The following is a 15,785-nucleotide window of genomic DNA, read 5'->3' as shown; positions in this document are numbered from 1 at the left end:
GACAACCCTGTCCCTGATACTGAAGACCATTCACACACAGACAGACATACCCACTTTTGTTGCTGAACAACATCCACACACATATGAACACAGCTACCATTGGTGCTGAACCCGATTGGTACACAGAAGGAACCATACCTGTCCTTGGTGCTGAACACCATCCACACATGTAAACACATACCTGTCCCAGTTACTGAACATCATCTATACACAGACAAACAGACCTGTCCTTGGTTCTGATCAACACCCACCCATATGAACACAGCTGTTCTTGGCTCTGAACACCATCCACACACAGACAAGCAGGACTGTCCTTGGTGCTGAACACCATCCACACACAGACAAGCAGGACTGTCCTTGGTGCTGAACACCATCCACACACAGACAAGCAGGACTGTCCTTGGTGCTGAACACCATCCACACACAGACAAGCAGGACTGTCCTTGGTGCTGAACACCATCCACACACAGACAAGCAGGACTGTCCTTGGTGCTGAACACCATCCACAACAGACCTGACAATCATTTTGTCCTTTGTGTAAAACAAGGGATGGAATTGACAGAATGTGAAATGAAGAAAAGAATGCAAGAAATTTCGTCTAAAAAACTCAAATCAAACTATTGTACATGTTGTTGAATGGTGGCCAAGATTTTGATTAAAATGTCAGCAATAAAGAAGCAACCTGGAGAATTCTGACCTTTTACTACTTAAACTAATATTAGTACTAACATATTGAGGCCCAGAAATGATTGAAGTACTACCCGGGTCATTTGTATGGAACTACGGGTTTCCTGACTAGAAAACGTTTAAAAGTAAGGCCCTTTTAGACCAAGCAGCATTTGGCAGACCCAGACCTACAGACAACTACTTGCAGTAAGCACTGTGTCTTCAACAGCATGAACAAGGCAAGATTTTTCCTTTCCTTGCTTAATGATCATATGTAGTTGTCACATCCTTTTGCATATTTTGGAAGGTTTCTTACCAAGTTGATTAGATCTATCTGGGGTTCTATGCCAAAACCACTCTCTTTGAAATATTGGATTTTTTTCACTGCCTACCAGTTAGTAGATTTCAACCTTCTTTTACTACAATACTTTACCCTGATATGAGTCAACTCCATAATGAAAAAGAATGCTTCCATTTCAGAGCTATTCTTTGCCCTTGCTGGCAGTCCTGTTACTTGGCTCAGCTGCAGGCAGCAAGTTTGGTAAGCTACATTTTTTTACTGTGGTCAATCTACTCATGACTATTGTGCTCATTATTGACAGATTTGACTTTAGTAACAGTGGTATTGCTTAAACATTATAGGGCATCAATGTGCTTGCTGAGACCAAAACAGATATCCTACCATGTAAGGCAACCTTTTTGGTGGGTTTTTATTTAATCATAGTAAGTTGTTTGTTTGTGATAAGCATCTAATCATGGTTTGTTTCTTTTGTTTGTGATGAACATTTTTCATGCCTGTGATTGATCTTAGGCCAAACCTTGAGATCTGGGAGCACCTCCAATTTCTACCCATTTGGTCCATCTGCCGGGGATAGGGCCAACCCAAAAGTTGACGATGGCGGCTCCGGTCAGCTGTCTGTGTCTCTCCCTGCTGGTTTCCGCTACTTTGGCTCTGTATACCACAACTTCTGGGTAAATCCAACCTCTACATATTTATTTCAATAAAGATCATAATTGTTTAAGGTATTTAGGTAGCTCTGAAAATACTTCCAATAAGTCTAGTTTCATATTGGTTAAAAACTATGCATCCATTTCTATAGTTTGTGTTCCTCCGAATCAGTTAGATGCTCCCACATTCTATCATCTGATTGTTGCTTTCTTCCATTTATGTACAGGTGAACAACAACGGCTTGGTGTCCTTCCGAGGCCAAGTTTCCCAGTTCACCCCATCCCCCTTCCCGATTCAGTCCTTCCCAACTGTGGCTGTGTTCTGGGGTGACGTTGACAACAGGTATGAACTCAACCTTTTTTTTTAATCATCACAGTGTGTAGTATGTTGTCATTTTTCTGGTGTATGGATGTGAATTGTTTTGGCTTTACTAACATTAACGTTTTACCAGATCTAGAGCTTTGTGAAGAACTAACATAGCAGAATTCATATCCCTGTTACCTTTACAAAATCATGATCATGGTACCTGGTAATCAAAAGACTAAAAGCTATGTGTAACCTGTATTAAAAACTATGTTCCATATTTGTTTTTCTGGTTTATTGTTTAGCCCCTACATTTTGTATTTTTCACAGTACATGTAACTTTTGATTCCTGAATAATCTTACTGACTTTTGACTTGTATTATCTTTTACACAGACTTTCAGTATACTGATTTGTGGAAATAATGTATGAGTGCTGAAAGTGTTGAATAATTTTCTAACAGGCATGCAGGGGAGGTATACTGGAGACAGACCACCTCAGATCAGTCTCTGATCTCCCGAGTGTCCCAGGATATCTTGAGAAACTACCCAGACATCCCCAGTTTCCAAGCCCGCTGGGTTCTGGTCACAACCTACTATGATGTGACTTACTTTGGAGGCAGTCCAACCACCAATGTAAGTCTGTTGAATTGATTACATTGCCTTACATGATCAAAATAAAGGATAATGCAGTGAGGAATCTTTGTATCAAAATTGTGTTACTGAATGGTAGCCAATTTAGAGCTTCATCCAAGCACTTTTTTCAATAGAAGTTTGCCAAGTATGCAACATTTCTGTTTGGTATCTTATGTGGGAAAGAAGAAGGTGAAATTGTTGAAATTCTTATTCCAGGTTCTGTGTGTAGCCTTGTAGTACTATTGTCTATGTAGCTAGTAGTTATTATTGGGCCATATATTGTACCTTATGCGATTGTTGAGCAATAAAGTTCATTCATTCAGAGTCACAAATTGCACTACTACAATGGGATAATTTGCAAATTTTCTTGTTTCACAGCGGCAGTCATTCCAGGCAGTGTTAGCAACAGACAGAACCTACTCCTTTGCCATCTTCAAGTACGGTGACATTGTTTGGACCACAGGAACTGCCAGTGAAGGTGATCGTGAGACTGGGCTAGGTGGAATTCCAGCACAGGTACAATATCATGATGCAATGTGCTTGTAATTGTAAACATTCACAAAAATGATGTAAAAAAAAAGGAAAAGGACATGTCAAGTAGTAAGTAATGTGTCTTTCTGTTTGGTCATGACACAAGTAAACATACCAAAGTGAGATATTTCAGGTCAGATTCTGCTTCTGCAAAGTATTGCTCCATCTCTGCATCTAACTTTAGGTGTGCTTTGATTTTCATTGATTCAACACACCAAATTTGCCTACTCATGTACATGTACATGTACATTAATTTGAAGCTGAACAAGATGCAGTAGAGATAGTTAGTAGATGTTAGAAGTATCAAATTTGAACCAATAATATCAGTCATGATACTTCAAGATTAAACTTAAGATATTCCACTCTGGTTTTACATTGAACTTTTGACAGGCTGGTTTCAATGCCGGAGATGGGACAAACTACTACACTGTCCCCGGCTCGCGGTCTGCAGAGATCGTCCAGATAGAGACCAGGACCAATGTTGGGCAGCCTGGCACCTTCATGTTCAGGATTGACCCATTCACCATCATCCCTCTTGGTAACGTTATGTCAATTTATTTGTTTGTCCTAGCAAAACTTCATTTTGTAGCATAACCTGACTGCAGATGACAATTTGGCAGTTCTTGGTGAGTGAGTGATTGAGTGAGTGCAAGATGCCTGCTATAAGATGCTTTGTGAGAGCAGAGACACAAGTGCATTTGTGATATTTGAAGATACTTGTTGTTTAGGTACCATGAGGTTGGTTGGAGGAAATTCTGAGTTCGAAGGTCGAGTCGAGATCAACCGAGGAGGTGTCTGGGGGACAATCTGTGATGGTAACTGGGGGATAGAGGAGGCCCAGGTTTGGTCATGTTTCGTTACTTAGATATGCACTGGAACTATGTTGCACACAGTGGCAAATGATTGAATGTTACTGCTATCATGCTGAAGTATTAGTCAGTCAGCAAATGTACTTTTGGTAAGATGATAAATGACTAAGATATCCTTAAATACCTCCTGGTTTTCAAAAGTAACCATTTTCTTTAAAAAAACTTCAACTGTCGTGTCCATGTTCCTCGGTAGGTGGTGTGCCGTGAGATTGGCCATGGTGGGGCAGTAGCTGCCTTTGGTTCCGCACACTTCGGCCAGGGAAGTGGAACCATTTGGCTGAACAACGTGGACTGCGCTGGAAATGAGGACTCCCTTTCTACCTGCCCTCTGCTGTCGGACGTGACCAACACATGCACACATGCCGACGATGCTGGGGTCCAGTGCAGAGGTTGGTAGATAAAACGTTACTGTTCAGTCAGCACAAGAATGTTGCAGGGCAGCAGATTTATGGTTATTCAAATTGCGCCTTGTAAAATTGGTAGTGGAGGTAGCAAAAATGTGAGATGGAACTATACTGTTCGATAGAAGCCAAGCCAGCTAGAACTGCCATGTCAACCATAGCTTCAGATTTGTAAGAATGTTTCTGATGGAAGTGTACAGTATGAAAGGTTTCACATGGGTCCTAGATGGAGAAATTGTTTCTTTTAACAGATGAGTGGCACAATTGCATTTAGGATATTTACTTCTCCATGTTTTCTGCAGATCTTGATGACTGCAGGCCGGAACCTTGTCAGAATGGAGGAACCTGTCTGGATCAAGTGAATGACTTTGTCTGTCACTGTCCCCATCCATATGAAGGGAAAACGTGTGATATCAACAGTGAGCTTCCATCAAAACTCTCTTACATTTAAAGCAAGAAGCAACTCTTCAGTGTCATTAGCTTGATAATCTGAGCAGAGCTTCAGAACTGCTTATTATCTGTTAAACTGACATATATTCCTGTGGTACTTTGCTGCCTCACGCTACTGAAAACTTAACTGTATGTGTACAAGCTACAGATGTCTTTAGGTGGAAATTTTTTTGGTCTCAATGTTTCTAATCTCTCCTTTATCAGCTGCTGATCCATGTCAGAGTGGACCATGTGAGAACGGAGGGGTGTGCTCCAGCAGTGGAGGCAGTTTCACCTGCTCATGTCAGCCGGGATGGGAGGGGACCACCTGCCAGATAAGTAAGCATCACCATAAATTATGAAGTTCCACTTTATCAGTGGTAAACACAGTTCTTAACTGTGCTGGTACAGTAGCTCAGCAAAGAGATCTCACCAAGTCTTTGGTCATCTTTACTGCAGTCAATTAGTGAGATTCCTGAACTGAAATAATGATATATATAAAAAGTGCTGTTACACTATTTAAATGATTATTACAGAAATAATTTTGCTAAAAAGAATTATCTTTAATATATCACTGGTAATTGGTCAGGAAATTTGTACAGTGGTAAGATGACCATCCATGAGAGTTGCTTCCTACAAATTGTTGCTGTTTCAGACATTGACGAGTGTGCCAGCACTCCGTGTAAACATGGAGGGACCTGCACTGACGGCATCAACCTGTACACCTGTACCTGCCCCACGGGCTGGAAAGGAACTGATTGTCAGAACTGTGAGTCATGCTATTTGATACAAAGAGTAGTTTATTGAGTCATCTATTTGATACAGGCTGTTCAGTGTACTATAACTGGCTGCAGTGCCACATGCCTGTGAAGCTCCAAAAGAACCTGTAAAATCCTTGGAATCTTTTTGATTGTTTAGACATTAACTGTAACAGTTATATAGATAATGGCTTTATCTTTTTTATCTTCAGTCACCTGTGCGGGCCGTGCACTTTCCAAATATCAGAACCCAGATGACTGCAAGACGTACTACGAGTGTTTGGATGGGTTTCCAGACTATGTCCTGCAGCAATGTGCCCCACAGTACACCGTGTTCAGCCAGGCTACCATGAAGTAAGTAGATGTGTAATGTCTCGAACTGAAGGGATGAAAGAAGGGAATTCTGAAATTCTGGCGCAATGATTGATGCTCAGAAGCACCTGCCAGTCAGATAGGTAACATTAAGTATTTGCCAAGAAATGATTATGGGGAAATGTTGTTCCTGCAGAGCATTCCATATAATTCAGAATATTGTACGGAATTATTCACACTGAACTACCTCTATAGAGGCAACTTACATGTCTTTTGTCTTTTGTTGGCTACTGTTTTCCAAATGAATTTAAAAAAGTCACTAATATTGGCACTGGACTTTATCTGTCCATGGTACTGAAATATAGGTCCTTTACTCTTTTGAGGCTTCTCCAAGTGATCAGTGGAGATGATGATTTCTTTCAACACCTCCTAGGTGTGAATGGCCCGAGGATGTGGAGGGCTGTGACATCACCTATGTGTGCTCCACCCCATGTGAGAATGGAGGGAGCTGCTCTGGGTCAGATGAGTGCACCTGTCCTGAGGGCTATGGGGGGACAACGTGCCAGTACGGTATGTAATTAGGGCTGTGTGCCTAAATACCCGTAGCTATACCATATCTGTAAAATTGTTTAGGTACAGATCCAGACCTAAACACCTGTGTACCTGTGCCTGTACCTAAACAAACTAAAACACTAGTTGACACCACTTTTTAAGGCTAAAACTATAGGCGTTAAGGACCAAACTATAGACTAAAACTATTTTCCACTTTTTGGAAGAAGACACTAAGTAGTTCTCTATAAGGACACATTCCCTAAAGCCCCAGTTACACAGAGCCAAACATAGCTCCCAAAAACAGCCAGCCAAGGTTGGTGGCAGGTTGGAAGCAGTCTGACCAGTTATAGATTAAGAGTCGAATTTGACTCCCAAAGACACTCTGATCACCACTGACTTACTCCCAACCACCAGCTGCAGCTAACCGTCTGTCTATAGCTGAACACCAGCCAACTGCGTCAAACACCAGCAGACCACAGCCAAGCTAGCTCCCAACCAGGAGAGGCCATCTTTGACTACATGTTATATATGTTGCCGGGGCTTAATGTGGAGGTATCATTGTGACATGATGTTAATGGTTCATTGCACTAACTTGCCAAAACTCATTCTCCTCTTTTCCCCAGACCTCAGCATCCCATTCAGCACCACCCTGACCTGTGACGGCAGCACCTTCAACCCCTTCCGACTGAACGGTGTCTGCGCCAACACCTACTACATGTGCACCCCGGGCCGAAACATCCCCTTCATCCTCAGCTGCCCTGCTGATCTGGTCTTCAACAATGACAACATGGTGTGTGACTGGCGTGACAACGTGCCTGGGTGTTGAAAATCCAACATCTATCCAGTGCCTCACTGACCACTGACCTAAGATAGTGATGACTTTTAAAGTCAATTCTACCCAAGACACCAGGGAGGCTATAACTCTAATCTGTTGTACCTAATCTTCATGTTAGAATGTACAGCACATAGTAGGAACTTGTTCCTATTATGCAGTACTAATAAACATATAATTTCTCTTCTATGTGGAGCATTAAATTTTGTCCGCAGAACTGCTGTTGTGTGTGTGCAATTTGTTCATTAATAACATCATAAGTCAAAAGATGGAGACAAGATCACTTTATCAGGATGTCCAGATTAGAGTTAGACTCAATCATATACCTTAGGGGTCAATTCTGTATCAAAATACGCACATATGCTCAGATGGTTGTTTGAAGAGTATTCAAGACATAATCCTGCTGTCTCGCTTAAACCCACTTGAAACCTTTTAATGCAGCTGAACAATACTTTGACATGGTTTGAGAAAAATAGAAAGTCCTTTTACCAGCCCAGATTAATTTAAACTATTGCTAACACATATCATTAAGGTCAGATAAATGTAAATGATTTTTTTTAATATTCTATTATATATAAAAAGTGATCAATGAGCCTGGTCCAGTTTACCCCTGACGCTTTTTACTAGTTTTAAGATATACGAAAACTACATTTGTATAACAATATATTGTCCTTTGGCTACCATACATTACATTGGCTATTCCTGAGCATGTCTGCTTAGATCCAATAGTGATATAAAGATGAATACAAAACAGAAGCATGTACATTTGTAATAACTTTGACATTATGGTAACAGGAGCCGCATGGTCAACTACAAAAAGAGGACTTTGTAAACACAACCTACATTGTAAGTTTCATCTCACAGAAAAACATGTTCTCATACCAATTCAGGCAAGCTGTTGCCCTGGTCTTCCTCGGCTGTAATGTTTGCACTTACAGAGATGTGCAAACGCCATAGAATAGGCCATAAAATAGATTGTGTATATTTGCTATGGGTGGTTGACTTTCTATGATAAGTGATAAAATGTGTCAATAATGATTTGACACTGTATCAGAGAAACGAACTCACGCTCTAAGTAAAACGGTGCCACGTGTTTTAACACCTTATGATATCACATTGCTCCTTTATCTTACAGTATATTCTATGATATCCTATGGACAGAAGGTTTGTAGTGACAGAACACAAGTACTTGCTGTAACGATAGCTGATTTGGATGTCTGCTATCGCTCTTCACATTTGTCGGTTAGTGAAGGGCGATGGCATGGTGTCAATGACCTGAGTTGAACTAGAAGGAAAGTCTGGTGGTTTCTGCATCCCTTCTTCACGAAGGTCACCAGTCACGCGGTAGGCCACCGGACACGGCGTAACGTCACAGACATGTGGAAATCAGTCTACATCATGCTGATTCATGCTGAATTTACATCCAGTCAAACGTCCTAGCGCACGGAGTAGGGTTCAAAAGTGACAAACGGTGATAGATACACCAGCACACAGCTGTTTCCATTAAAAATCGGGTAAGAACAATGCACATAAGAAACCCTCACAGCAGTTGGTTCCTGTCCCTGGTGCTGAACTTCCCTCCCTCATACGGCCTTGGGGATTAATGCCTGCGAACGTTGACCCCTTCACCATTATGCAACGTTACAACACCGATTCCGAATTCAGCATTACAAGTAACGTATTTTATAGAGGTGACCCAGTGACACCTATCCCTGATTGTCTACGCCAAAAGCGTGTCTTTAAACCTGAAAAAGGAAGTTAGTCCTGTTAGACACACCACAGTGGGGAAGGTACTACTGGTGTCAGTGACACGAGATATTTGCCAGGGCCATGACCGATCACACGATAGGTTTACGGCAGTGAATTGATAGCAATCTTCGGACAGCCGCACGTGGATGTGTGTTGCAGAATTCTGCGTAACTATGACGGGACAGAGGTTGCCGAAAATCTTTCTCTACGGTCGGTGCTGCCATAAGCTTGTTAAAGCTTATGCAAGTGACCGTGCGCGTCTAATAAAGTGCTTGGTTCAGTTCCTTCACCTCCAGTAGCAGTCTGTCACGTTGCAGCCCACTTGACAGGGAGTGCAAAGGTGTGAGAGTATGTCAGTCTACCACCAGATGCTATTTGTGCTGTGGCCGAAATTATCAGCCGTGCGGAAGAATCCGCGGCGGATATTGTTGTGTACACTGCCCAAACGCGAATACAGGCACGTACACATGTAGGAATATCGCCGGCCACGTGAAAAACGTAGGTTCGTGCCACGATGACCCCAATATGAGACAAGTTTAATCATGACCTGTTCATTGCGCAATTGTCAGGTTTTGCTGAATCAGTGCAGACGGACGAGGGGATAAATGAGCATGCTTACTAGTTGATAGGGATGGACCTTTTCTTAAACATCTTGAAATAATTCTGAAGTTTTTAATCATGTAACAAGAAACATCACTCTGCTACAGTTGATTGTCAGTGATTAATATCTGTTGCCGTGAAAGTATTCACAATTAGAACAGATTATGTCTCGTGTTTGATTGATAAAGGATCATTAGTTTACCCAATTGACAATGGTATGGTCCGATGTATGAAAGATATGATGGTGTGAGCACTTCAAATGGTATAAAAGACGCCACACATCTTAATATCTTCAGTAACGACGTTACTTTGAGAGCTGTTCGGAGGAAGACATCTCGTGTTGCAACAATGATCACCCCGCTTGTTCTGTTCCTGGTGGTTTGCGTGGTGGTGCCAGCCCAGTCCGCCAGTCTAAATGCGCATGTTCGAGAAAACAAACGTAAGTCATTGGTTCCACTTTATCCAGCGAAAACTTCAACTTTTTTCTCATCACCCAATACTGAAACTTGAAAAGCTGTTGAAAGAGCCTCTGGAACCTTTTGAAATGATTCCTATGTACAGATATCTGTATTTTGTATCTCTATAGCCGGTGTAATCGCCCTTCAGCGCAACGCAGGAGATACTGATAACAAAAACGCACACACCCCGTAACCTTTATTTATTGCTCATCCCCATGTGCTTTTTCATGATTAAATGTGCTCCATTACAAGAACGCCTGAGAGTCGAAATGGGTATACATGTCTGACTAGGTTTACCGTTTTTTTTTACAATACTATGGAGAACTTTTAAAAGATTTCTAATACACAGAATGTAATCGTATGCGACGACACTGAACAGTGACGCTTTCCACTGCAGGTACCATTCGTACCGGCGGAACGGCTGACTTCTACCCTTTTGGCGAGTCTGCTGGTGACACGGTGAATCCCAAAGCTGATGATGGTAGTTCCGAGAAGCAAACTTCGGCGTACGGCGGCGGATTCCCGTACTTCGGTGGAATTTACCGTGACTTCTGGGTATGTCCAGCGTTCTGAGATACACATGGCCGTTCATCTATGACTAATGATCTACATGCCATTGGAATTTAAAAGCACGACGAAATCATGCTGATGTAAGAGAATCAGAAAACAAATAGGACACAGACATAGCAGCCGAATTACTTTTGCTGATTAGGATAGCTATGACTATACAGTGATTATGACTGATAATATTTCTTCAAATCTTTTTATTAAGATCAACAACAATGGCGTGGTGTCGTTCGGAGGAGAAGTGACTATCTTCACACCCAGCCCCTTCCCTATCCAGTCCTTCCCAATCGTAGCGGTCTTCTGGGCAGATGTGGATAACAGGTCAGTCAGATGGATATCTTAACAAGAAAGCTTTTATTTTACAACGGTAAATATATATCCCTAGTAAGATATTTGGCCTGTAAACATAGTTTTCAAATTTAGCATAGGGCATTAAAAGACCGATACATCGACTCATCAGCAAATAGCCTGGGTGCTATGCTATTTCTACTGGGGCTCTTTGCACTCGCTACCCTAAGAATAAATTTTTAGCAAAGCGAGTGCAATGAGCTTCGGTAGAAATAGGGTGGTACCCAGGCTATCAGCAAACGTTGTTCAAAGTCACAAAGCTGGTTCCATAAAAACGGTCATTTCTGAAGGCGCGCCGGGGATGTGTACTGGAGACAGACCACCACAGACCAGTCGCTGCTGACACAAGTGTCGCAGGACATCGTCGCCAACCACCCGGACATCACCAGCTACCAGGCGGGCTGCGTATTGGTGGCGACCTACCACGACGTGACGTACTATGGCGGCAGCGCAAACACCAACGTAAGTTGTCATGTCGAAATCCGTCTTCCGGTCAGTCTCTGGTCTCAGCTGCGTTGGGTCACATGGGCTAGATACTAGATAATTTGCTGTGTCAATATTTGAAATATCAGCAGCCCCTGTTTTTTATTTTTATTTATTGAACATACGTTCAGCCGTTGGCATCGACATCCCTACTTGATTTAACCAAACAACCATCAATTCCATGTGTGTTGATTCAAGAAATCGTTGATTTGTCCCAGAAGTTTGGTGCTCAATCTACCATTACCTATTTTGCCTTTTCGTTTCATTACGAAATATATCTACTTCATGTTTTAATCTCAAATGCAGCGCCAGTCGTTCCAGGTTGTGTTGGCAACCGACGGCATCCAGTCTTTCGCCATCTTCAAGTACGGAGACATCCTTTGGACGACGGGAAGCGCCAGTATGGGGGACGCAGCGACTGGTCTTGGCGGGGTCCCAGCACAGGTCTGTACCCTACAAATGTTTTTTTTTTGCTTTGCATGTGTTTTATGATAGCGAGGGTTAACCGCTACAAATGTGACGACTGTCAACATACAAATTTACCTATTTCAAACCTGCTGTGGAGTTTGCAATAGAAACAACCGTTTAACACTAACCTTAATAACGACCAATATCTTTATATGGAGACCGAGAAAAATAGAGAATCTCAGATAGAGAGTCTCGTAAATAATGTCTATTGCTTGAAAGGTTCATGATGACTCCACGTTTGACGTATTTCAGGCAGGGTTTAATTCCGGGGACGGGACGAACTACCACACCGTGCCCGGCTCGCGGTCCTCTGAGATTGTAGACGTGGAGACCAGGACAAACGTTGGGCAGCCTGGCACCTTCATGTTCCAGATCAACGGCAACAAGATCGTCCCCCTAGGTAAGACCAAGCACAACTTGGAAATGACTTTGACTTCTGCTTAATGTCGATGTAACGGTAGTTCTGTCCTGAGCGGCCCCCTCTTCGCTTCCATGGCGGTTTCGTAATGTACCGGACATATTAAGCAATATATAAGATCGATCTTTTAGAAGCCAAAGATTTTGCTTGGATGTATGCAAGGACGAAGTCTGTTCGTCTGGGGTACAGACGTCAACCTCATCGTTATGTTAAGATATCGTTGTCATTGGTTGTTCATATCATGCGTTATCTGTGGAGAGGCAGGTGAGGGAAAATCAGATGACCATAGGAAGGTCTGTGTACATTTGCCCTGTCACTGAAGTTATTTGTGTGTGTTAATTAACTAGGCAAGGTGAGGCTAGTCGGAGGCAGTTCTGAATTCAACGGTCGTGTCGAGATCAACCGCGGAGGAGTCTGGGGGACGATCTGTGATGACGACTGGGGAATGGAGGAGGCGCAGGTTTGTACAGCTGGGTAAATGAAACATCGTCGTAATGTTCACAAGAAAGTGTGCTCTATACGGGAAACTGCTGAAGTTTTGATGATCTGCAACTTCTATTCAGGACGAGCCGATACATCTTGATGATTGTGGTCTACATGCGTTAGCTATCATATCATTCGCAAAATTCCTTTGAATTAGACTGACTTAATGTCTTCCTTGTGTAGGTGGTGTGCCGTGAGCTGGGCCACGGTGGAGCTGTAGCAGCCCACGGCTCCGCATACTACGGCCAGGGAAGCGGACCTATCTACCTCAACAACATGGACTGCGCTGGGACCGAGATGTCCCTGTCAGACTGCCCGCTTCTCTCTGGCGGGACGGATACATGCACACACGCCAATGATGCAGGGGTGGAGTGTAAAGGTGGGCTAGTCTGGTATCCACCCTAAGATAGCTGCCTGGTATCCACCCTAAGATAGCTGCCAAGTCTTTTTTTCGTCCCCTCCACAAATTGTAGGGAGGACAAAATGGAAGAACAGCTGTGATAGGTTTGGATACAAGATGGATCAGCCTTGTTTGTCCCACGACTGTAGTAAACGTTAAAATGCCATTACTTTTGCCCGGTTTTATTTCTTTTGTATAGCTTTTAGTGTGAATGTCCATTTCAAGTGTTTCTGTTTGCTTCCTTTTATGTTTCATTTCTTCTTTAACACAAGAAACGGCAATCCAACAATGGCTAATATAAATATTGTGGGTGGAAAGGGTAATGATAAAATGTAGTTGAGTGAGGGGCACCCGTAATAATTAGATTGTATATCACTAAGATATGTCTATAATGGTAAGTTTTGGTCCTTCAAGTCCATTCTCTGACTTTCAAATATAGAATTCACTCAAGTCTTGAATTTATCATATCGTTCTTTCGGTCATTAAACACGAAAACCGATGATCGCAGTTCATAAACGATTATTTCATCCTTCATCTTGTTTCCACAGATCTTGATGACTGTCAGCCCAATCCTTGTGCGAACGAGGGGATATGTCTGGACCGTGTGGACGGTTTTGTGTGTGTTTGTCAACCTCCGTTTGAAGGAAAGGACTGCAACATCGGTAATTAACAGACTAAATGTTTTGTGACCACTCTTTTACACAAACAACATTCAGTATTGAAGTTTACAATAAAGTGTGGAATATTCGAAGTTGATACACTTTACCTTCCACCAATCTTGTCGCCTTCTCCGACACTTTTATACCTTCCCTATGCTCTCGCTTGTTGCACTGCTGGACTCGTTTTGTCTTTTGACACATAACTTGCTTTCATCGCCTAGAGGACAAGTACTACGTTTGTACTGCCTGTATTACAGGACTAATATTACTTCCATCTCCTAGATACCAGCGACCCTTGCTTCAATGACCCTTGTCAACACGGAGGCGTGTGCTCTGCTGATGGCGACAAATTCGTCTGCTCGTGTCAGTCGGGATGGAACGGTACAACATGCGGAACGTATGGTAAGTTCTCTCTAAATTATTGCATAGCACTTATAGAACACAGGGCACCGCTTAACCAAGTCTTTTGCACTGTACGGATTGCTGTCGGCGGGGTTGACCCCCATGGTTAAGAGAGTGTTACAAGCATTGTCAGCATTTGTGAGATCTTTTCTCTGGCGAACTCGCTGTGAGTGTGTGTTTGAAAGCAAGAGATATTCCAGGTCAGATCTGGTTACCATGTTCAAGAAGCACTTGCTATGGAGGCTAGAGTTTGAGTTTGTCCGCCTTGGACCCAGTGGTTTCATCACGTGGTCTGAGGGTTTCGCTCGGGCGGATGTTGGAATCGCAGATGTGACTTTCACCTTTTGAGTAGACCCAGTCACACGTGTTAGTTAGATGAGTTAAAAATCTAAAAACCAAAAAAATGATAAAATAGAAACACAAAAAAAAGTAAAATAGTGTGTGTGTGGGGGGGGGGGGATGGACCAAGAGTGGTGGATGGGAGTGAGGTTCTGCGCAGAGTCGATGTGTTTTCAGAATTAGTTTGGTCTGTATCCCCCTTGGGGGATGTATTGGAAGATACGTAAAACAGGGGAGTGAGTATCCTCCCTAGGTATAGACTGGCTAAGAACAGAAGTAAATGCTCTGACAAGTATAAAATTACTTTTTGTCAAAAAGGAGTAGAAACAGTCCTCGTCCCTTGTATAACTTGAACTGTTCATGTTCATACAACAGGAGGTTACATTCACAACTACATTATATAGTGTATATAACTCTTGCAAATTGCATTATTCAGCCCTGAACCCATGCGACAGCGGACCTTGTCAAAACGGAGGCTTGTGCTTTGCAAGCGAAGATAAATTTGCCTGCTCATGCCAGCCTGGATGGAACGGCACGACTTGTGAAACAAGTAAGAGACGAATCTTTTGCTGTAATCTGCTGTTTCTGTTGGATCGAGTGAAACGCTGAAAGATAAATTTGTTTTATATACCTAATATACTGTCGCATTTCCCTAGACATTGACGAGTGCAGCCCCAACCCTTGTCAGAACGGAGGGGTGTGTCAGGACCTGGAGGCTGACTTCTCCTGCAGTTGTCCTGCTCCATACGAGGGCAAGATGTGTGAAACATATGGTAATTTGTCTTTTGTACAAAGCAATTGACCTCTTGGCATAAAGCAGTATCAAATTTGATTGTTCACTAACCAACTAAAAGTTCCATCAGTTGAGCCTTTTGTCCCTTGTTACAGTTTAATTTTCCTGGCTAAATGTAGTGCAATATTCAACCATTTTGCATACTGTATCACGACCAATCCACAGTAAACCCCTGTGACAGCGGACCTTGTCAACACGGAGGCGTGTGTTCTGCAAGCGGCGCTACATTTACCTGCTCATGTCAGCCTGGATGGGACGGCACCACGTGCGGAATTAGTAAGGAAAACCTAATTCAATTGCAAAGGTTTCGGAAGTTTGGTTTGGCGATTCAACAGTTTGCGTGTGTCTTACTACGTGTATCGGCCGTATACTAATAGTATACA

General features: G+C 42.7%; 2 protein-coding genes across 2 annotated transcripts in view; both read left to right on the top strand.

Annotated features, from left to right (window-relative positions):
- Nucleotides 1-1,131: 1,131 nt before the first annotated feature.
- On the top strand, nt 1,132-3,691 carry LOC118409093 (sushi, nidogen and EGF-like domain-containing protein 1). Its single transcript, XM_035809957.1, has 6 exons — nt 1,132-1,207; nt 1,478-1,638; nt 1,842-1,957; nt 2,380-2,551; nt 2,930-3,067; nt 3,473-3,691. Exons 1-6 carry the CDS (start codon nt 1,132-1,134, stop codon nt 3,674-3,676), a joined length of 867 nt encoding a protein of 288 aa, XP_035665850.1. The 3' UTR covers nt 3,677-3,691.
- A 33-nt stretch (nt 3,692-3,724) lies between these two features.
- Nucleotides 3,725-15,785, top strand: part of LOC118409092 — a 41,066-nt gene continuing 29,005 nt past the window's right edge. The window contains exons 1-20 of the mRNA XM_035809956.1: nt 3,725-3,923; nt 4,145-4,340; nt 4,655-4,771; nt 5,007-5,120; nt 5,437-5,550; nt 5,752-5,893; nt 6,285-6,421; nt 7,027-7,227; nt 10,440-10,597; nt 10,815-10,930; nt 11,248-11,419; nt 11,747-11,884; nt 12,161-12,308; nt 12,674-12,786; nt 12,993-13,188; nt 13,758-13,871; nt 14,151-14,270; nt 15,046-15,159; nt 15,266-15,382; nt 15,568-15,678. Of these exons, the coding sequence (XP_035665849.1) occupies nt 3,750-3,923; nt 4,145-4,340; nt 4,655-4,771; nt 5,007-5,120; nt 5,437-5,550; nt 5,752-5,893; nt 6,285-6,421; nt 7,027-7,227; nt 10,440-10,597; nt 10,815-10,930; nt 11,248-11,419; nt 11,747-11,884; nt 12,161-12,308; nt 12,674-12,786; nt 12,993-13,188; nt 13,758-13,871; nt 14,151-14,270; nt 15,046-15,159; nt 15,266-15,382; nt 15,568-15,678 (2,812 nt within the window). The 5' untranslated portion in view covers nt 3,725-3,749. The remainder of the gene's footprint in view (nt 3,924-4,144; nt 4,341-4,654; nt 4,772-5,006; nt 5,121-5,436; nt 5,551-5,751; nt 5,894-6,284; nt 6,422-7,026; nt 7,228-10,439; nt 10,598-10,814; nt 10,931-11,247; nt 11,420-11,746; nt 11,885-12,160; nt 12,309-12,673; nt 12,787-12,992; nt 13,189-13,757; nt 13,872-14,150; nt 14,271-15,045; nt 15,160-15,265; nt 15,383-15,567; nt 15,679-15,785) is intronic.

The sequence above is a fragment of the Branchiostoma floridae genome, chromosome 2, assembly GCF_000003815.2.
Source record: "Branchiostoma floridae strain S238N-H82 chromosome 2, Bfl_VNyyK, whole genome shotgun sequence".
Classification (NCBI taxonomy): domain Eukaryota; kingdom Metazoa; phylum Chordata; class Leptocardii; order Amphioxiformes; family Branchiostomatidae; genus Branchiostoma; species Branchiostoma floridae.
Note: the sequence above shows the minus strand (reverse complement) of the source record. Positions and strands in the feature narration are given on the sequence as shown.

Bases quoted from the DNA above. Each gene is read 5' to 3' on its own strand.
- LOC118409093 (XM_035809957.1), top strand. From the start codon at position 1,132: ATGCTTCCATTTCAGAGCTATTCTTTGCCCTTGCTGGCAGTCCTGTTA. The intron at 1,958-2,379 runs GTATGAACTCAA...ATTTTCTAACAG, and splicing joins TGGGGTGACGTTGACAACAG to GCATGCAGGGGAGGTATACT. The intron at 3,068-3,472 runs GTACAATATCAT...AACTTTTGACAG, and splicing joins TAGGTGGAATTCCAGCACAG to GCTGGTTTCAATGCCGGAGA.